At 51.0% G+C, this 20,990-nt stretch overlaps 9 protein-coding genes across 9 annotated transcripts; 4 read left to right on the top strand and 5 right to left on the bottom strand.

Annotated features, from left to right (window-relative positions):
• Positions 1 to 781: 781 nt before the first annotated feature.
• COCVIDRAFT_107026 (hypothetical protein) lies at positions 782 to 2,922 on the bottom strand (the record flags this gene model as incomplete). The annotated part of the gene is made up of 3 exons (XM_014698199.1): positions 782 to 814; positions 1,363 to 1,620; positions 1,693 to 2,922. 3 exons carry the CDS (start codon positions 2,920 to 2,922, stop codon positions 782 to 784), a joined length of 1,521 nt encoding a protein of 506 aa, XP_014553685.1.
• Positions 2,923 to 4,147: 1,225 nt separating this feature from the next.
• On the top strand, positions 4,148 to 5,157 carry COCVIDRAFT_106956 (hypothetical protein; the record flags this gene model as incomplete). Its single annotated transcript, XM_014698198.1, has 5 exons — positions 4,148 to 4,270; positions 4,338 to 4,397; positions 4,449 to 4,518; positions 4,582 to 5,033; positions 5,098 to 5,157. 5 exons carry the CDS (start codon positions 4,148 to 4,150, stop codon positions 5,155 to 5,157), a joined length of 765 nt encoding a protein of 254 aa, XP_014553684.1.
• Positions 5,158 to 6,734: 1,577 nt separating this feature from the next.
• On the bottom strand, positions 6,735 to 7,439 carry COCVIDRAFT_29151 (hypothetical protein; the record flags this gene model as incomplete). The annotated part of the gene is made up of 1 exon (XM_014698197.1): positions 6,735 to 7,439. The coding sequence occupies one exon, from the start codon at positions 7,437 to 7,439 to the stop codon at positions 6,735 to 6,737; it is 705 nt and encodes a 234-aa protein (XP_014553683.1).
• A 357-nt stretch (positions 7,440 to 7,796) lies between these two features.
• On the bottom strand, positions 7,797 to 10,984 carry COCVIDRAFT_106958 (glycoside hydrolase family 31 protein; the record flags this gene model as incomplete). The annotated part of the gene is made up of 3 exons (XM_014698196.1): positions 7,797 to 9,679; positions 9,742 to 10,392; positions 10,489 to 10,984. The coding sequence occupies 3 exons, from the start codon at positions 10,982 to 10,984 to the stop codon at positions 7,797 to 7,799; spliced, it is 3,030 nt and encodes a 1,009-aa protein (XP_014553682.1).
• A 953-nt stretch (positions 10,985 to 11,937) lies between these two features.
• COCVIDRAFT_107041 (hypothetical protein) lies at positions 11,938 to 12,240 on the top strand (the record flags this gene model as incomplete). The annotated part of the gene is made up of 1 exon (XM_014698195.1): positions 11,938 to 12,240. The coding sequence occupies one exon, from the start codon at positions 11,938 to 11,940 to the stop codon at positions 12,238 to 12,240; it is 303 nt and encodes a 100-aa protein (XP_014553681.1).
• Positions 12,241 to 12,372: 132 nt separating this feature from the next.
• Positions 12,373 to 14,070, bottom strand: COCVIDRAFT_18476 (hypothetical protein; the record flags this gene model as incomplete). Its single annotated transcript, XM_014698172.1, has 1 exon — positions 12,373 to 14,070. One exon carries the CDS (start codon positions 14,068 to 14,070, stop codon positions 12,373 to 12,375), a length of 1,698 nt encoding a protein of 565 aa, XP_014553658.1.
• A 938-nt stretch (positions 14,071 to 15,008) lies between these two features.
• On the bottom strand, positions 15,009 to 15,337 carry COCVIDRAFT_40329 (hypothetical protein; the record flags this gene model as incomplete). Its single annotated transcript, XM_014698194.1, has 2 exons — positions 15,009 to 15,058; positions 15,127 to 15,337. 2 exons carry the CDS (start codon positions 15,335 to 15,337, stop codon positions 15,009 to 15,011), a joined length of 261 nt encoding a protein of 86 aa, XP_014553680.1.
• Positions 15,338 to 16,644: 1,307 nt separating this feature from the next.
• On the top strand, positions 16,645 to 18,394 carry COCVIDRAFT_107100 (hypothetical protein; the record flags this gene model as incomplete). The annotated part of the gene is made up of 3 exons (XM_014698193.1): positions 16,645 to 16,864; positions 16,915 to 17,604; positions 17,655 to 18,394. 3 exons carry the CDS (start codon positions 16,645 to 16,647, stop codon positions 18,392 to 18,394), a joined length of 1,650 nt encoding a protein of 549 aa, XP_014553679.1.
• A 1,587-nt stretch (positions 18,395 to 19,981) lies between these two features.
• On the top strand, positions 19,982 to 20,911 carry COCVIDRAFT_18474 (hypothetical protein; the record flags this gene model as incomplete). Its single annotated transcript, XM_014698171.1, has 5 exons — positions 19,982 to 20,089; positions 20,138 to 20,142; positions 20,235 to 20,255; positions 20,295 to 20,362; positions 20,493 to 20,911. The coding sequence occupies 5 exons, from the start codon at positions 19,982 to 19,984 to the stop codon at positions 20,909 to 20,911; spliced, it is 621 nt and encodes a 206-aa protein (XP_014553657.1).
• Between the last annotated feature and the right edge of the window lie 79 nt (positions 20,912 to 20,990).

Below are 20,990 nucleotides of genomic sequence, written 5' to 3'. Positions count from 1 at the left end.
GAGCAGAGAAGGTTTGCCTGGCGACCATCACAATCAACATCTGGATCTTCCGCTATAGCACCTGATGCGATTGATCGGAAAAATTCAAGGTGGGCAACCAAGGGAGACTACAAAGTCCATGCGTCGAGTTCTAGTCAGTAGAAATAGCACGTGTCGAGTGTCGGGATTTTGCATCCACCAAATGAGTAGCAATGGCCCCAATAGCACCGTGACCTAATCTGTACTTTCACTTGAGAAAAAAAATTGAATATACGAGGATACGGATACAACAAGAAAACTTGATGTGTTAGAACGTTCGCCTTAACTATTGATGCAACATGATCTAAGCTTGAAGAACGCGAAGTGGCTGTCTAAGCGACATCAAACATGGAGCGTCCAATTTAGAACGATTGTATCAAGAAGGAATCAAGATACAATCAATGTTACAACATGTAGCGATACCTTCACAACAGCTAAAATCAAAGCACAGGCTTGCAACGGCGCGAATCATGCTAGCAACCCTGACTAGCCTTAACCACGGCGAGGTTCCGGAAATCCTCCCAGCACATCTATCATTACTTTCTACATACCGCCTAAACTGTTATATCCTCATGTATAAAAGCAAAGACTCCATCCGCTCTTTCCTATACAGCACCCAGAATCATAACTTGAACAAGCACACCAATCCGCTTCTACACCTTTCATATTCTTAATACTTCGCACAAAAGTTCAAAATGGTCCGCATCATCTCCCTCGCCGCCAGCTTTCTAGCCCTCCTCGTCTCAACCGAGGCCTGCCAAGGTTACTTCCAGTGCAAGTACACCGATGGATCCCACTGCTGTGTAAGTTTTGACCTTCCAAACAACTTCCTTTCATTCACTAGAGGTACTGATACTCATTCTCGAATAGGTTATCTTCAGTAGCAAGGGACGAGATGCTTGCCCCTCGTACTGCAATGGAGCTACAGCTGGTTGGGACCCGGAGTGCATTAGCACGCTTACTGGTAACAAGCGAAAGTTGTACGTTATACCAGCCTTTCTTTTCCCTGACTTTTGTAAAATGGTGTACTGATACGTGGATTTAGGTGCGACAACTAGATTTCTTTCCGGACGAGCGGTAATGAGTAGCTGGGTGGAATAGACGTTGATGGATTGCGTTTGAAAAAGATTGAAGGGAGTTTGGGTGAATCAAGAATAATAACAAGCATGAGTTTTAACACACTTAACCGTGCTTGATCCTGCATATGGGTGCAATACATTAAAAATCACAGTTGTGAGCCATGAATACCGATCAGAATAGAGATTCTAGAGCGTCGTATATTCCTGTACTCTACCTACAGCTCTGGCCACCACTGACCGAAACCCCCAAAGAAGCATTCCCAACCGCCCTTTGAGGGTAGGGACACAGCAAGTTCGTCTTGTTGAACGTATTGACAGCATCCAAAGAATCAGGAGCGACACCCTGCTCAACCCAGTTCACAAGCGCGTCCATAACACCCAGAGGCTGCCCACCAGCTCCTCCCGTGCAGTGGCTCAATCCTGGAGCTTCGAATAGTCGGAAGAAGTCGTGGACATCAGGCGAGATTTCTTTCACGGCGTCATAGTAATGTCTTGTGTTGCGGAATGGAATACCGTTGTCCGCCTATTTCTTACTTTAGTATCAGTGCATCCAAGATTCTTTTTGCTTGAAAAAAAAAACTATTAACGAACTCACCATTCCGTGATACGTAATCATTTTCCCGCCAGCACGGTGAAAATCCCGCAGATCCGGATCGCCAGTCCCGATTATCGAGTCGAACTCTCGAATTCCCTGGAGAAAGACTTGTTCGTAGTCTTTTCTCGACATGGTACGCGCATTGAACTTGGCGTCCTTCTTTACAAACAACCTGATCCAGTCGGTCCACGTGGTTCGGGGTACAGCGGTGCAAGTTCCATTTGCCGAGCAAGTCGTCTGCGCAGGACATTCCTCGGCGGTGAGATTGGTCTCGAAGCCGTACGAATACCAAAGTTGCGAGCCGTCGCTTGCGCGGGTGCCGCTCCATGCTGCTTCGGCGACCTTGGCTGCGGTTTCTGAAATGCTGACTGTGGACCCAGTAGCACCCGGGCAGTCAATCGTCTTTCCGACCATGGAGTAAGGGTTAAACTGGCAAGCGTCTGGGTTGGAGATGAGTCCGTCCAGGGCGCCATCATGGCCGTCGCAGGCTTTGATAGCAGCGGTAGTGAGTGCATCGAGTTCACATGGACGAGGATATTTGCCCATCTCACTCATGACCTGTTGTGGGTAGTATGCTGAGATGAAGAGCTGTGAGTAGTATATCGCAGGTGCAGCAGCCGCAATTCCATCATACAAGTCGGGATATCTTTGCGCAGCCATGATGCCTTGCCGCCCTCCCTGCGAACACCCGCTAAAGTACGAGTACTTTGGGGCCGTGCCGTAAAAATCCTTGACGATACTTTTCGCGGCCAGCGTGGCATCGCTGATGGAAACAGATGCAAAGTTTTGGAGCGCATAGAGATTGACGTTCCCAGGACTCAATAATGCCCAGTCATCAGCGATGTTTGATATTGGAACTCCAGCATCCGTAGCCACTGTCGCGTATCCTCCCGCAAGGCCTGCATACATGCGTTCGTCAATGACTGGGTGCAGACCTGCTACCCAGCCTCCGCCACCGATACCTTGAAGGCGGTGATTCCAGGTCGGTTTTATAGGTAGGAGAATTTTAGTTGTGACCTTGTCATTGGTGCCTGGATGTGTATGAGTGATGGTGACGCTGCAGAACTGCAAGTTTTGTGCATCGACATCGCCAGAGTTTGGATTATTGGAGTACGGCACGAAGGTGGAGTGATTCTCAACTAGTGAAGCCGCAATGCTCTGGAACTCGGCGCCATAGACACTGGGCAATGTGAAGGCGCTCGACTCGCATTTGCTGGCGATGGAGTCCATGGCGTGGAAGTTGATTTGTTGTGTGTACTGGTATCCGAGCGGAGGATGTGCTGCCATGGCTTTTATGTGGAAAATACGTTCTTTGTTCCTGTGGGGACCTCATCTTCACAGTCACTCGTCACTAAGTACGTGCGTTCACGGTTTTAGTGAATGGTAAATATGCTTTTTTACAATCAAATCTAGATGAGTTGACATATACTTTTCATCTACTGTCTAGGTCAGATTGGCCAAAGGGATATAACACGGTGGTAAGGAGATGCAGCATGCCGTATGTGAATCAAGTGCTTACAAAATTGGAGCGCCCTTCTTGAATGTGATTCTTATGTGGTAGTTGCCCAGGATGTTTCATTTGTTCTCTGTACATAAGACACTATATTTTAATGAAGTGGCGCATACTCCAAACATGTCGCTTGTACGCCTTACCGTCGTCCAATCCTGACTTCCGGGTCGGTGTACTGCTTTTCCATGACTTTCATAGTGGTATAGGTAATTCCTAAGCCTATAATGAGATCGTAGAGAGGTTGGGATTAAGTTTAAGATGTCTGGTGCGGTTGCGTGGCTGATGGCTAGTGGGTAGCCGTTACACGGGCCCGTTGCATAGTACTAGTAATGGTAAGCAGGGACTTCCGGTGGTAATACTAATGGTACTATGTATGTAGGCTAGTCTACTACGTGCCGGGAGCATCTATGCGAGAGCCGGCAATTGTCAGAACATATACAAAAGTACACAACGGCGACGCCGGAGATAGCTACTCTGTAAACGAGAAATGTCCCTCGCAAATGGTTGGATCGCTTCGGCTGTGGGATCTTTGTAGGAGGCGAGACTGCAGGGGGTCAAAACAAAGCCCGTAGCACGTACTAACCTGTAGGGGGCAACTTGCTCAAACTGCCTCACACATGCATGCGCCTGGTTTCGCCCCGAAATACGCCTTTTCCAACGGTTTGTACTCCTGATGGGTAAATCCACATGTACATCACCGCGTAGCATTAGCCCGTTACTAATGTGGATTAGATTGCTCGTCGTCGCCAGCGCCACATCTCGCCGCCTGGTTGATGGGATTGACTCTGCATCCTTCGATTCCTGCAGCTAGGCTGAAGCTGGAGAGACGGCGAGATGAGGTCGAATCTTACTGAATACAAACATTCACTGCGACCAACGTGTCGTCTAATTCTTCCATCATTCCATTCTATACACATATATGGGCCTCAGTAACATTGCTCGATTATGATATTCACACAGCTTGCCAAGGCTCTTTGCCTCTGGTCTCTCCTTCTAGTACCTTTTACTGTCGGCCAGAATACCTCAGACCATGAGTCCAACAAGAACAGAACCCTGAGTATCGGTATTGTACGTCACTCACCGCCTGCCCCTCCTGTTCAAGGATCAAAACCACTGCGACTGACCTTTTTCCTAGATCATCTTCGATGGCTTCGAGCCCATTGAGGTCTGGGGACCACTTGAATACCTAACAACTGTAAGTAATCCGCCCGTGTGCAAGCTGCGTCATCACTGACCGCCCACACAGTTGTCAGCCTTCTACAAGATGACCCTGTCCATCATTTCATACCAAAAGGGTCCCGTCAAAGGCACCGTCAGTGCGCGACTCCAGCCACACCTCGGGGGCGATTTCAGCAGCACACTAGGCGCAGAAACAGCAGTTACCCATACGTTTGCCGACGCACCAGCTCTTGATGTCATTCTGGTTCCCGGTGGCACGGGCGTCATAAACGCGACCTTGAGTAACAGGACCGAGATCGAGGAATTTCTCGTTCGACGTGCCGACCAGGCTGAATATATTCTCGGGCTCTCGTTTGGAGTCACGCATCTGGCGCGGTCGGGCCTCCTCAATAGCAAACGCGCAACGACCAATAAGAGCGGGTATCAGTGGATCGTGGGCTATGGACCAGAGGTCAACTGGGTGCCGCAGGCTCGGTGGGTCGTTGATGGCAAGTTCTGGACTGCTTCAGGCATGATGGCCAGCTTGGACATGACATATGCGTGGTTGTCCCATGTTTATGGAGCTGAAGGGCCTGTTAATCAGCAAACGAATGGTATCGAATATGCTCCACATCTTGATTCTTCGTGGGATCCTTACGCCGTTATTTTCAATGTCAGTCCAGGCCATGTTCTCTTGTGGAAATTATCATCTTGTGCTGATTGCTGATATCTCGCAGGTTCCTGGTGCGAATGCCAGCCGGCCCTCCCAAGATTGTGTCGGACCCATTGGGACATGAGTAAACAGAATGCTTCAAGTTCACACTCACGTTAGTACTTGGGGCATGGGGGGTAGCTGGAATAACGTCAGTTTGCCGAGGTCATATGGACACTTCTCGCTCAGAAGAGCAAAACCGCAATTCTTCTATCTTCTGCATCTCAATTCCTAAGTTTCTATTCCATCACATTTTCAACAAGAAGAATCACATGGAACAACTTTCAATCATCTCCAAAGATCCAATCACCCACTACAATACCCTTTGCCCAACAAATCCCCTCAAAATTCAATGATACAAACTACTCATCACACCTAACTCCCCTAATCCTCACATTCCCGGGCAACCCAAGACACTTATCCTGACTCTTCGACCCTCACCCCACACCGGCAAAATCATCCCTTTCATAAAACGTAATCTGGCACCTATTGTTGCTCTAGTACATGAGACTCGTTCCGACATCGTAGCTGTAGCAGCGCCCGGCGGACCAGTTGTGCTGGAGGTTGCCTCTGCAGTTTTTGACAATCCAGGCGGATGATGTCCTAGCGAGCAGGAAGAGGAGGGTGGTAGGTTTCATGGTGGATAAGGAAGTGGGGGGTTGGCGGTGTTGGATGGGTGAAGAATGGTGTTTTTGGAAAGAAAAAGATATATGAGTAAGGAGAGCTTGATTGTGTCTGATGTTTTTTTTTCGTTCTGCGACACGCTGCGTATTGCTCCTTTTATAAGCGTATTTGTTTGTCCTGCCAAGTATGCTAACTGACATTTTTTGACCCCAATATTGAGGGAATGTAAATTTGTACGACAGAGGTTTAAAGTTTGGACGTTGATGTTCCAAAAAGGCGTGTTGTCCTTCTACCTTTTGGGTTACTGTTTATGATCCGGTCAAGCTGTCGATGGGGATATGTGCATCGATGTCCTTGGCAAACGAGTCTGCGGACGACAAGGAGGTATGCTTTCGGGTTTGAATATCCAGCTTGAATTCTAGAAATTAAACCCGAGTTCCTTGAAATCGACCGATTAAGCATTTATTTGATGTTACCCATCCAGAAGAGAACTGGGCGTTGTATCCTAAAACATCCACACCCGTCTCACAACAGCCCGGAGTCCCTCATCTTGGCGGAGGGTTATTTTATAGAGTCAATGATTCACGGCGTTGCCCCTTGGCTTAGAAGAGAAAGTGACACAGTAGTTGTGCCGATCTTCCGTCTTAACCCGAACAACACATACTCAGTCTCGTCCCTCATCGATACACTCGCATTAGCTCCAGTCAAGCTCGCCTCTCTTTACCGCATGTACTTGAAGATTTAACAAAAAAAATTGAATAATAGTTTTCAGGCAAGTTTTCCGGTTAAGAGCTTTTATGGCTCTCTTTGGGGGGTCGGGATTGATATTCAAAGCCCAAATGCATACTATATCAACCGCTCCTTATTCCTTCATAACGCCGAGAACATGCTCCACAAAATAAACACCAGGCGTATCTCCATACCCCTCAGTCGGAGGCTTTGATTCAGCCTTGCGCAAACAGGCAAGTTCAGAATCGAGTTTTGCAAACCACCAGTAGTACCACTTCCATCCTTTCTCTTTCCATACTTTGCCCCATACTACGCAGCAGCCTTACTCCTAACCTCCAACTTCCTCGGCTTCTTCTTCTCCTTCACTGCCCCATCCCCCCCTCCCTCCTTCCTCTGCCTCTCAATCTCCTCCGCAGCCCGTCTCAACGCCTCAGGATCCGGTATACCATCTTCTTCCCCGTGCATCCGCTCTCCCATCTCTTCCTCTACTTTCTTTTCGTCCTCTTCACCCTCCCCCTCCGTTTTCTTATCTTTACCATCACCATCCTTTCCTTCCCCCTTCTTGCCCCCAAGTTTGATCCACGGCCCATGTACGCCACCAACTCCAGCTCCAACAAGCGTCCCTACCGCCGTCGTAGGAATTGTCGCAACAGTTCCCACAAGCGTCCCTACAACCGTGCCTAGTCCGGCTCCAACAGCCATGCCAATGCCCCCACCGCCCATACTCCCCTGGAACGCACCCGAACTCAGCATCCGCGCCTTCTTACTGTTTCCATGGGCCTCAATCTCCTTCTCGTACGCATCGCGCAGGTACTTTTCGCGCTTGGCGGGATCTTTGATGGTTTCAGCTGCGGCGCGGAGAGAAGATGCGGTTTTGGCGGATGCGAGGGCGGATTCGGCGCTCGCGGCTGCTTGTTTTAATTTGTCTTCGGGACTGTCTGATTTGGCGGCGATGTTCTTGAGCTCGTCTTCGGGGACAGAAGGAGTCTGCTGGTTCAGCTTCTTGGGTGGCATCGTCACGGGGGCGGCACACTATGTGGAAGAGGTTTCAGTCTCTTGTATTGTGTGAGAAATTTTTTATAGATATTATAGAAATGCCATCATGGGAATCGCATGCGGACTGGAAAGAGGTATGCCATCATCTAAAGTGCGATGTCGACTCTGACGTCATTCGTCACGTCTCCGCGGTTCAAAACTTGGAATACGCGTACTACTACGACAGCAAAACAAATACAATATTATCACATGGGCTGAATCACGATTCCATTTGGCTAGATGTTTTGATACTGCTGTATTAAATTTGTGGACCGAGGATTAAATAAGATCATACTATGGTCTCATTAATGTATATACTAGCTACTCACTTGTTGCTTATTCCCAAGTCAACGTCCAGCTACCATGCCAAGCTCCAGCACTTGTCAACTCATTGAGGCCTGTCAGCTTCAAAACGCTACTGGTCTTGTTGTAATCAACGTTGCTAGCATCGATCACCTCACCATTCAGCTTGACGTGTTGGACCTCAGGGGCTCCCAACACTGTCACGTTGGCAAGCGCGTTGGTGTCCTTGAACTCGCCTTGAACATCAACCTCCAACTTTCCGCTCGTAGCAGCAAACGTAACATCGAGGCACGACTCTGGCTCGATGGATTCACCGTCGTCAACGTATAGGTGACCAGATGCGGCGCCTTCGCCAGAGAGTGCGACAATGAGACCCCAGGGGTTCTGGCGGGACTCGGTTGTCGTGTATCCAGGCTCCTGAATAGGCAGGACCGAACCTCCACGAATATATACAGGGATATGGCCCAAAGGTGCAGAGATGGTCGTGTTTACGCCAGCCTCAGCCTGGACACGCTCGCCAGAATACCAGTCAAACCAGGTCTCGCCGTCAACAATACCAGGAAATACTCCCTTAACAGTATCGACTTGAGGTTCGAGTACAGGTGTGACTAGGATGTTTGGTCCAAGCAAGAACTGTGTGTCCACACCAGCGAGTTGGGGCTCGTTGGGGAATTCCCAAGCCAGCGCCCGCATCACAGTTGACCCAGTCTTGTGGGCGTCATTGAATAGCGTGTACATGTACGGCAACAGAGAGTAGCGGATGTGCATTGCGGTCCTTGAAGCAGAAGCCACAGCCTCCCATCGGTAGGGCTCTTGAGGGATAGCTGAGAGTACGTTGTGGTTGCGGTAGAAGGGGAAAAAGGCCGAAAGCTGCATCCATCGAGAGCAAAGCTCCATGTCGGTGTTTCCGTTGAATCCACAGGTGTCGACACCAAACATCGGAATACCGAATAGTGAAAAGGACAATGCTTGTGGAATCGAGAAGAACATGTAGGCCCATTTAGACGCGTTATCGCCGCCCCAATGACCAGCCCACTTGCCGCTGCCAGCAAACGTGGAACGTCCAATGATAAAGGGACGCTTTCCAGGGAACACCGAAAGGAGACCTTGATAAGTAGCATTGATAATCTGGTGACCGAAGAGGTTGTGGACATCGTATTCTTCTACGCCATTCGCGTGGGTTGCATTGGGGCTGACAGCATGAACAGCAAGATCAGCGCCGTCTTGTACGTGGTTGATGACATAAGGAGGATAGTTGATGTTTCGCTCCCCAGCGGTAGGGGTCGAGCGGAAGTAGCTTGTCGAAGTAGAAGTCACTTCGTCAGTCACTGTCGCCGTCGCACTTGCCTTTCTGGACTCTTGGGCGGAAGCTGCTGCAGAAGCGGACGCCGCCTCGGTACCATTTGTGATGTTGAAGCTCTCCGGGTAATCGTAGATGACGTTGTTGACCTCACCGGGAAGCGAGAAGGGCGGATGAGCCGGGTTCAGGGTGACATTGCCAGTACCGCAAGATCCGACGCAGAAAGAAGAGACTTCGGTCATGTCAACCCAGAAACCGCTGTATGGCACCTCTTTGTACCACTCAACCATCTCCTTTACCCACCACGATACACCGTTGGGCGACAACCAATCAGGGAAAACAGTATATCCAGGCCAAACAGCACCGATATATTGGCTGCCGTCTGGGTTGGACAAGAATACGCCAGATTCGTTGCCACGTGTATATGTGTCATATGCATCGCTTGCGTTTTGTGGGTTGGGAATGTAGATAGCTGCATCAACGATGGGTACGAAATGCTGGTTGTTTCCATGCAGCCATCCAAAGAATTCAGCCACGTCAGAGGGAGGGAAAGTCACGGGATCCAGCGTAAAGTCACGGTACTGGTCCATGTAGTCAATGTCGAGCCAGATGGTTTCTGCAAAATGATTAGCAAGTTTGCAACAACACTTGTCAAACGTTCGTTAGGAGCGGACTCACCCATTGGGATGTTGAAAGCTCTCATAGTCTCAACAATTTCTCGAGTCTCGGTCCAGTTGCGGTAACCCCAACGGCATTGATGAAAGCCAAAGGTCCAGTATTGCTGCATTGCTGGCAGGCCAATAGCCGCCTTTTGATACGCTTTAGTAACGTCCGGCTGCGAAGGTCCATCGAAGAAGTACAGATCAATAGCACCTCCCAAGGTCCTCCAAGTTAGGTGATCGGGCTTCATCACTACGTCCATACCATGGGTGTTCCGGTAATAAACGCCGTGAGAACGCGACTCGTAGGGCGAACCATTGGGTTTGGCATCTTTCTTCTGAGCGATCTCGGACTGCGTCAAGGGCTTGGTGCTACGGCTCTCACCCTTCTCAAAGTACCGGGTCTCGAGGTAAAAAGGATGGCTGCCGTACAGGTTGCGGTCGATAGGATCACCTACGTCAGCAGCATAGATGGTCGCAGTGAAGTTGTTGTTGAGACGAAGACCGTGAATTCGTTCGCCCAGGCCGTAGAGGTTGTAGTCCTCTGGCAGGTTGTTTACAAACTCAACAAACTGATTCTCGTAAATGAGTTTGGTGTCTTGGGTTGTGAATATGACGTCTCCGGTCGAGCGACGCTCAATATTGAACCAAAAAGATGGCTCATTCCCCCCTGCATACCTGTCAGCTCATTTTCTTGGCCGTAATCAATACAATATTAATGAAATATACATTGAAAAGTTGATGAAATAAATTCCAAGCAACTTACAATTGAACTTGAGATCGGCCTGCTCGGATGATTCCTCGACCTGAGGACGCGGAATGAGATCTTCGGGAACAATCCAGTGCGATTGGTTGCTTGCACCAATGTGCTTTGGTACAATGTTGACTGAGAGCCTTCCCTTGGCCTGGTACTCGACCTTCAAGTCTAGTTCCTGGATATCGGTGCCGTAAACATTGCATGGCTTTCCAGCCAAGGTCAATGTGGCGGTCAGGCCGCGATCACTCTGCTGAAGGTCTGATGCTGTGTAACCAGGACAAACATCTTGCGCATCGACAGCTTGAGCATCGTAGATGTTGGGGATCTGTTGAACGCCCTTGTCGGCAGATGGGGGAATGGTAAAGACGGGGTTGAAGGAGGTGGGCGTGCCAGCGAGCGTAGTGCTCCATCCACCATTCGAAGAAGTGGTGGGTGCTTGGCCAGCTGTGAGTGCGAGAAGAGAGGACAGCACAGTAGAAGCCTGGACGAAACTCGTGTGCGTCATGATGGCGGTGCTGAACCGGTCAAGAGCTGCCTGGAGATTCCCAGTGCCCCATGGCGGCCATGTCGTCTCTTTATAGTCATCGCTGTGTGGTTGTTGAAGGATCTGCTGAGCCATCCGAGCTACTATGTATCAATTGAGCATAGAGCAATTCCCTACAATGAGGTAGTCTGGAGTGACGATGAGCAACATGGAAATGCAAGCCGGACGCAAGCGCATGGGGCTTGCATAAGCGAGGCGCGTGCGGGGAAAACATGGAGTGCCGCCCCGACATTGAACGAATAGGATTCCACCGGGGCGTGTTTTATTCGCGGAGACAGTACAAGTGCGGAGATGGGAAATACCTTTTCAAGTGTAACATGACGCAGCCTCTATGATTTTCAGAAGCTTCCGGGTAAGAAGCTTGGAGCGGGTGGCTGGGTGTGAAAAAGCATCCTCGCAGGCTCATTGGTGAATACGCGCAGCACCTGCTCGATGTGGCATACATAGGAGAAAGCCCAGGACGCCACTAAAATAATTGAATACATAATGTATATGTTGAGATACAAGGACATGGATGATAGAGTGCTATACATCTGTGTTTCTTTGAACGTGGTATCTAAAGACCTAGAATGCTTGCCGATAGGTTGCTAGTAACTCTTGTCCCGATGCCGAGGATTCACGTGACGTGCTCAAGTAGAATTCCCATCCGAACGGCATTCTGCAATCCGCGCAGCATGGCGTCTTCTGGAATACGAGTAGGTAGAATTTCCGGAAGAATTATGGGTTCAGCCATCGTTCCCGTTGCATCGCACCACCATGGTAGCCCACCATTCTGTAGTCGGATTCCCCAATGCAGTGTACTTGTGGGGTATCGTATCGCTTCCCCACATCGGGCCCCCCTAGTGTCCCAAGTGCAAAGCTTAGAGAGCTTGTCATACAGCACGTCGTTGACAGTCCTTCACCAAGCAGAGTCTATGTGTTGCACTGAAAATAATTTCTTTATTCGTTTTGGGTATTATTATTATTACATAAGTGTGCGTGGGCACGGGAGTATTGAATGCTCTACAACAGGGGGGTATGCTTTGCGTATGTATGATCCCTGGTCTGAACGCGCCTGGGGCACAAGGTATGCTTTTCAGCGTCCTTGCGACCCGCTTCCTTCCCGCGCCGCAACACTCTCCCGTGCCCTCGTTGGTCCAAAGTCGGACACAAGCGCGTGCGGTATTGCGCATGCGTTAGACGCGCTCGGGAGAGAACCTTTTCCGCTCTCAAGGTAGCTGGGCAATGTCGCGGCGGTAGGGTAATGCCTGAGGTTTATCAACCAACAAGGCCGGCCGAGGTCTTCTTACGGACCACGAAGAATAGAGAGACAGAACTAGCGCGTGTTTGCGCTCGGTATACTCGCTGGCTCACGCTAAAGGTGAATAACTTGTTGGTCTGCTGTCTTCGTTCCCTCTGCGGAAAGTCAAATATCGAGTAAGGCCGCCCTCGTCGGCAAGGTAAAGTCCCTCAGCAGGGAGCCAGCTTCTGGATTCACGTGTCTTGTGACTCACAGCACTGACTGCCGATGTTCGTAATGAGCTCTTTGTTTGCGTCTTTTGTTTTTGTACATGTTGTTGCGGTTGTGGTGGTGGTTGTGGTTGCGATGATTGCCGGGGTGGCGGGGTATAAACAGTTGGTGATAAGCGAAAGTTGGGGCTCGTGGGGCTCAACATGGCCGCCGAGCTTGGATGTAAATGCGTGCCTGATGCAATAGAAGATGCACCGGGCGAAGAAGGCTCTGGTAATACGCCCAGGTCCATGTTTCTGGGCGTACTCTGAGGGAAAAGTGAAAGCGTCTGAGGAAACTTGGCCTGTGTGGGTGTTCGTGCACCATTTCCATTTGACGGTTCTTCTATGATATCCTGGTACCAGTCGTATGAACGGAAGCTGAAGCTTGGACTAGGGGGTGGAAGGTCCGGCAAGGAGAGTTGGCGCGCCTTGCTGTCCGAGCTCGTAAACGTCTCGACGACAGGACTTAACGGCTCTAGTCCGCCGTTTGGACCCCCATCTGGTAATGGGACAGCCTCACTCTGCTGTTCCTTCTTCGGATACTGCGCGAGTTCGTACTCTGAACTTTGGGATTCAGAAGCAGGTGTTCTTGAAATTGCAATGGGTGGAGGAGCATTGGCAGCAGGTGGAACATATTCTTCGAACTTGTACCGTGGTGCGCGATCACGCGGCGTTGCACAACCGCGTGGAGTATCGTTGCCCCGCATGGGGCTCACGGCTTGCATCATGTCTTCGTCCATGATCATGCTCTTGTTGATACTGACGTTGAGTGCGTAGATCTTGGTCTCCTTTGGTACCGGCGGAAGGGGAAGTTGTGGAAGGGGAAGGAGCGGTAGTGCCTTTCTGTCCATTGACCCATGTCTGCTGCTTGCAACCTCCTTGATTTCCTGAGGCACTACAACCCTAGCGAAAAGTCCCGGATTCATAGCACTCTGAGAGTTGAAGGGCGGGTATTGGGGACTATTCGGCATTGACGCCACCAGGGTTTTTTGATCTGTCGCATCGGAAGTGGTTCTGCTACGAGATTGTATGGGCGCTTCAATTGACTGGTTGCGAGGCCTCCGTGCCCGACGTTTCAATATCCAGACCGCGATTCCTGTTAACAGCATCAAAAGGGCAACAAGTCCTGTTCCCATTCCAATAGCGGATCCAGTGGTTAGCCGTGAGCTGGAATCGGCTCCTCCAAATGGAGCCGCACTGTCCATGGTGACACATCTCTCATTGGAGCATATCTTGTTGTATGCACAATCACTGTTCGTAGAACATGTTGCGATGACTGGGGTGTTGGTGTAGGGAGAACTAGATTGAAGTGAAGCTTCTGTAGGGCTGGGACTTCGGTCATCCGTTTCAAGTTGACTGGTGGCGAATTCGGATGCCAGGTTGCTTTGTGATGTGCTTGTTGGCGATGAAGATGTTGTGGGTGTGGTGGTTGTGGTCGATGTGGATGGTCCTGGTCTTGGTGTTGAGCTGGTGCTAGATGTAGCAATACTTCTTCGCGTTGAAGTGGGCGTAGTAGTCGATTGTCGTGTTCGACTGGTAACGAGTGTGGTAGACATTACTATTAAAGGAGGGAACAAAAAAGGATATACACTGTGTAAATGAATGGGGCGCCACGCCAATACTTCCGTTAGATACGGTTGGTACGAAAGCGTCTTTATGTCAAGAACACTGACGTCAGAAAAGCAAGGCCATGAACGAACGTAATCTTGGACAGGATCGCTGTGCACGAAAGGATGAAGATCCTCAGTCGAAAGAGGTCTTTGCGACGCAGACCGCTATGCAGGGCGACGCGGGTTAGTCCATATCTTGTAGGGTCCGGCGAGAGAGACTAAAGTTTATTGACGATTAGCGCACGGTGCTTAGGCCCACCTCCGGTTGGTGTCTGAAGATCCCTAGTGTTTGAACCAACGTCGCACTCGTCAAACCTTCTAACCCCCAATTTTGCTTTCCCCATGACTTAGGGCAGACAATGGCAAAGGTCAGGAATCTCGTTTGTTGTTTTTCTTGATCTTGAGAACAATGTAACCCTTCCGGTTAATTTGCGACTACTTGTCCCATCTGTACATGATGCCATTGTTGGTTGTTGCTCTGGCTAAACACGGCTCTACGCAACTGCCGCCACAACGCTACAGAACTTGAGTCATGGAATTGACGGCTACCCCTCCGAATGCGGCACCCATGTTGTTTCAGGGGGACGGAAAGGTACACGATCGTACTATTTTCTGCCTACAAGCCACTCGATATTCTGTTTATGGCTCAGGAACGGGCGAAAAACTGGATACCAGTTGATAACCGTCTCATCCATGGTAGCGAGGGTGCATCGTTTATTGGACGTTCAGTCTTCCTAACTGAAGAGCACTCTTAGCGTCGTTGAAAGCTCAAACTCGACCTTTCTCATTCGATCGATCGCAGGACGTAGGCAAGGTGCAGCTGGATCTAAGTGTTCTCCTTACAGAATAACCAGCCTGCAGAGTGACGAATTCAAATATGCGCATTAAGCGAAGCTCGCAGAAGCTTTTGCTTCCACGGCGAGAGCTATGGGTTCTCAAGGTGTGTAGTGCTGAGCTCCGTGTATGGCCCCCGCCCGTCTGTGGCCGTTTCAATAGACGCACCGGTCTGCGGAGAATAAAGGATGACGATTAGGTCGAAAAAAAACTTCATGTCAGCGTAGACAATGTTGCATGAGTAAGCGCTGCTGCGACCAAGTGTGGTTCTGAGGTGGGTAGCGTCAAAGGCAAAGTTACGTCTGTGCTGGTCAGTGGTCACGCCTCGGAAGTTCATAGTGTCTGTGCAATTGACGAGCTGTGGTAGTCGTGTGGTCATTGATGTGATCAGAATTTGGTTCGCCTACCCTCTTCCCGCTGTTACAGTCCCCGAGGGTTGTGCCTCAGTGGACGAGCGCGTTAGGCATAGAGTGTGTCTACACTGGCGACGCTGGCTAAGCTGGCTACGCTAGAGGTAGGATTAATGTTATCACCATTTGGTACCGTTACTTGCCTGTATCTGCACCACCATGTCTCAATGTGAATCGGCGATCGATTAACAGAATTACAAAAGAAGCCTGAAGCACTACCTTTCATAAGTTCAAGTTTGAAGAGTGTCATTGCTTTCTGGTAGGATTCGGGTTGTGGCGGTGGGGTGGAATGATGAAAACACATAGAGTGCATTAGGTCCAATAGCGATTATTGCTTTATTGTCTGAGATGAAGGACTGATCGCAGCATAGAAAGAGTATAGCGAATGAAGAAAAGAAACGGGTGCGGCTGAACCTAGTGGTTTAGCCGGGGAATTTCTTTTGCACGTGGAATGCGGGAGGGTGTGATCGTGTTTCGTAAGACGGCGAGGTGTCGGAAAACAACCAGTGACTATCGTCGCGACACCATTTTCCGTGGAAGCACCGCGCTCATTTGCTCGTGATCCTGAGAGCAAGGGCCTAAATGACAAATATAGGAAAAATAACTGGCTCTGATTATTCAGGCCACGCGATCAGAGGCAAGGCTGTTGGCTCTCGCCGCGCTAGCCCCTTGCATATCTTCCATTTCGATGCTCCCTCTTTTTCCTTTTTTCTATCCCGACACCTTGTCTTCAAGAGTTCAAAAGCCGCGGGATACCAATTGAAGCGCGGATTAACGAGTCCTGCCGAAAAGCCTGCCGAAAAGCGATAATCGATAATGCAATAGAGAGCGTGACGTGGGGAGGATATCACCCCACAGCCACCCGGCGGAGACGCGCTCTGGCGCTACTACGAGAAGCGAAACCATTCAGCCATGGCGAGTTAGGTACCCGAATGTACATACGTAGGAGTCTCTTGCCAAGAACCCGACTGTTGAGCTTCTGAACGCGAATGAAGGTGAATGAAGTCTTGGAGCGGGGTAACGAGTTCTAAGAGAACCCTGGTACACCTGCTTAGCGCATCGTATTCGGTGACATCATGAATAATGAGCTCCCCGCTATTGGTCTGAATGCTCCCGACGTGTCTCCATGGACAACAGTCTTACTTCCACTACAATCTAGTTATAGCCGTTGATGCAGTTATTCAGGGCATTGCAGCCTCTACGAACCTCACTCAAACTCCACTTCAGCCCAACGTCCCGATTACAAAGATCCACGTTCACGTCATCAACCGCAGCGATGGCGCAAGAGTTCAAGCTCAAGGATGTCACTTCCCTACAGATGAAGAATGGCGAGAAGAAAGAAGCCGAAGTCGAGGGTGTTGAGGGTGGAAAAGTGCTCCTGTTGAAGGTCCAGGATCAAGTTCATGCCACCAGCCCGAACTGCACGCACTACGGAGCTCCATTGGTCAAGGGCGTATTGACACCCGAAGGCCGTCTCACATGCCCATGGCACGGAGGTAGGTATCACTGCGACGAATCCTATACGAATAGAGCTAACACAAGACAGCTTGCTTCAAGGTTTCGACCGGAGACGTTGAAGACGCACCCGCCCTCGACCCAATTGACAAGTACGAGGTAATCGAGAAGGACGGTGCCGTGTACGTCAAGACGACGGAAGAGGCACTAAAGGCAAAACGGAGACATTTGAACATCAAGTGCTCATCTGTCAGCGACGACAAGGTGCTTGTCATTGGCGGTGGCTCTGGTACACTGGGTGCCATTGAGGGTCTTCGGGGCGGAGGCTACACTGGCAAGATTACCGTCATCTCAAAGGAAGGTTATCAGCCCATCGACCGAACCAAGCTGTCCAAGGCACTACTGGCTGATATCTCGAAGCTCGCGTGGAGACAAAAAGATTTCTACAAGGACGGATCTATTGACATCATTGAGGACGAAGCGAAGAGCGTTGACTTTTCTGGCAAGAAGGTGTCAACAAAGTCGGGAAAAGAATACGAGTACACCAAGCTTGTGTTGGCAACTGGAGGCACGCCGAGGTGGCTCCCGGTTGAAGGGCTCAAAGGCGATCTAGGCAACGTCTTCCTTCTTCGGACTCTGCCAGACGTGCAAAACATCCTCAAGGCCGTTGGGGACAACGGAAAGAAGATTGTCGTGATTGGCAGCTCATTCATCGGCATGGAAGTTGGCAACTGCTTGGCAGGCATGAAGAACGATGTTACCATTGTTGGAATGGAAGAAGGTACGTAATGTAGGCATGTGGTTTTGTGCGATATACTGACGGGAGGGTAGTGCCACTGGAGCGAGTAATGGGCAAGAAGGTGGGCGCAATCTTCCAGGGCCTGCTTGAGAAGAACGGTGTGAAGTTCAAGTTGAGCGCGGGCGTGGACAAGGCGACTCCATCAAAAGCGGATGCATCCAAGGTGGGGGCAGTGCAACTCAAGGACGGCACCGTATTGGAGGCAGACTTGGTGATTGAGGGAGTCGGTGTTGCGCCGGCTACCGAGTACCTCAAGGATAACTCGAGCATCACGCTTTTGAAGGACGGATCCCTGAAGACGGACGAGTCATTTGCAGTCGAGGGACTGAGTGACGTGTACGCGATTGGTGACATTGCAACGTACCCTTACCATGGACCTGGTGGTAACGGGGCACCGGTGCGCATCGAGCACTGGAATGTGGCGCAGAACGCGGGTCGATCAGTGGCGAACACAATCAACAACCCGGGAAGCAGGCCCAAGCCGTTTATTCCAGTGTTTTGGTCTGCACTGGGGTCTCAGCTGCGGTACTGTGGTAACACGATGGCGAGCGGGTACGATGATGTGGTGGTACAGGGAGAGTTGGAGAAGCCGTCGTTTGTTGCCTACTACACCAAAGGGGAGACTGTTGTGGCGGTGGCATCCATGATGAAGGACCCGTATATGACGCAGGCGGCCGAACTGATGAGGAGGAGCAAGATGCCGAGCAAGAGTGAATTGCAGAAGGGAGTTGATATTCTGGAGATTAATCTTCCAAGTGAGGTGAAGATTTAGATGGGGGGGTTAGTGCTGATGGGAGTGGGACGGATCAAGTGATTGAGCTTGCAGATTAGGCGTGTGTAGCGGAATCCATTGTTTGAGGTTACAGAAAAGTACGTGGTGCGTAGTGGAATCAAGTGGTCCAGGGTGCCGAGTATAGTATTAAATGTGTAGCGGAAATTGAAATGACGTCTGATGATCAAACCTGGGGCAAGATGTTTCAAAGAATGGGGGGTAAACCCATGCAAGAGAAGGGCGCAAAAGGACTGGGGCGGAGAGAGTGAGAGAGAGCGGAAATGAGGGGCGATGAGAAGGAGGAAATGAGAAGCCGTGATGGGATTTGGGAGGGGTGGTGACGTCGAGGGCAAGCGGCAGGAGCCTCGTGTTGAACCAAGCGAGTTGGGAATGGCGCAAAAGTCGAGCAACGGTGGGAGCGGGAAGGTGGGTCCCTCTCTGTGTCTCGCTATGGCAAGGGCGATCGAGAGCCAGCAAGCTCATTTCCGAGGACGGGCCTTAACGGGTATGGATTGTAGTCTGCATTGGGCTCGTTATCCACGGTATATTTGTACATGGGGCGTTGACGTTATTTGTCAGAAATATGGAAATTGATCCAGTCCATGGCATGTGTATGGGTACACAAATAGGGAAAAAATGCAGGGAGAGGCGCCGTGCACGTGTGGGCAAAGAGTCAGTAGTGCGGGATTGGGGGTCGCCGTCGGTTTGTCCTGCATTGGGTGGAATGGCACTAGCATGCAGGGCGCTTCGTCGCTCGCTTGGGGCGTGGGCTGAGACACGGTGACAGGCGTGTCAGTGTGGATGATGACCAGCATGTCACCCATTTTCCGTCATCTGTCTGTCCTGTCTGTTTTGGCTGCCGGCGGTTGGAGAGAAGTAAAATATTACGGCAAAAGAGGGCCAGGCAGAGAGAGAATCATCATGTGAGCCTCAGGGACCAGGTTTAGGGCTGAATGATGCAAGTGTCCCGGCGCACGTTACATTACATTACTTACTGTAGCACTACTCTACTCTACAGAGCAGCGGCAGCATCATCACCATCAAGGCCCGATTCCGATGCAGGTCATGTGACTGCGGCGGCGGGTGGGTGTTTGTTATTGTTATTGTTGATGTTGAAATGCATGTTTATTGCGAGTTTGCTTTTGCGGCCCCGACTCAAATGCTTCCCCTCGGACATGCACACCAAAAAGAAACGAAATGGGGGCCCAACGGTCAGCAGCCAACCACGGATGCATGTGCGAGGGGAGCAGATAGGCGTCGGTCAGGTGGATGCAAAGGGTGAATGGGTGGCCGGATGAAATGCAGCGAGCGGTCTTGCAAGAGGCACGTCGAGGCAAGGGATGTATTTGAGGCAGGAGCAGGAACAGGAGCAGGAGCTGAGGACGGAAGGCTATAGTAGCTATGGAGAAGGGCAGCTACGCCGAAGGGGTGGCAGTTCGCGACTAGGCCGACGATGGCGGGCGGGCGAGCGCATAACGGGCAATTTACGCGCGCCGGGGTGGGTGGATGAAACAAGCCATGGGTACCCCCCGGTATAGGCCACATCCGACCAGTTTGGCCATGAGAGGAAATACACTGTGGGCCACCATGGCGCCGGCCCTGGGGCGTATCGAGGGCGTGGATGGCGCTTGCTTGGAGAATGAGAATGAGAATGAGAAAGAGAGGGAGGGAGGGAAAAGGTTGTGTCTGAAAAAGGTAGGTTTCGTGGGCGGATGCCATGACCATGTACTGACATGTGTATAGAAACTGTATGTGTGTGTATACATATGTACATGTACATGTATGCCTGAGGACATGCAGTACAAGTATACATGGGATGATATACATGTTCGGTACTTAGAGTGCAGGCCAGTCGAGTGCAGTAAGTAGAGTACATGCATACGTACTAACATGTATACAGCATGTCCATGTGGATGGAATGGACATTGCTGCAACAGTCGGTCATCGTCGATTCCTACAGCAAGTACAGTAGTCGCAGCATCTAGCAGCCCACCAGCCGATGCTTTTGGCGGGCTGGTTTGATGAGGGCCCCCTGTCAATGATGTGCATCTGCGGTGCCTCCTTTCCCACGCCCATGGCCCTTTACCGAAATTGCCAGCGAGACCAACCTCCGCCGCGCCTTCTCTCTCTCCCACCCACGCCGCCCAGCAACAGAGCAGTCAGCAGCCGCAGCCGCAGCCGCCGTCGCAGCAGCACGCCAATCGCCGTCGCGCTGTCGACCGCGAACGAGTGAGTTGTGCACCGAAAAAGGCCGCGAGTCGAGCGTCGAGAGAGTCGAGAGTCGAGAGGGAACGCGCCCACGGCAGAGTCAGAGCCACAGGTCCGCGCCAGAGCCACGGCCAAAAGCCCAAGACGTCAAAAGGCTCAAGTCAACGTCAACCGCCAGCCCACGCCCCGTCAGCCATTAGCGACGCTGCACCACACCAGCCCACTCCCTCGCAGCCCGCGCCCGCGCCCGCACCCACAACCTGCCCTGCCCTGCCCTGCCCTGCCCTGCACGTCTGCACGCGCATGTGAAGGGGCTACCGCGCCAGCAGACGCCCTCGACACCGCGCTCTCCACCACCACGACGGCATTGCCCAGCCAGTCGACCCTA

Source organism: Bipolaris victoriae (genome assembly GCF_000527765.1).
Source record: "Bipolaris victoriae FI3 unplaced genomic scaffold scaffold_82, whole genome shotgun sequence".
Taxonomy (NCBI): Eukaryota; Fungi; Ascomycota; class Dothideomycetes; order Pleosporales; family Pleosporaceae; genus Bipolaris; species Bipolaris victoriae.
Note: the sequence above shows the minus strand (reverse complement) of the source record. Positions and strands in the feature narration are given on the sequence as shown.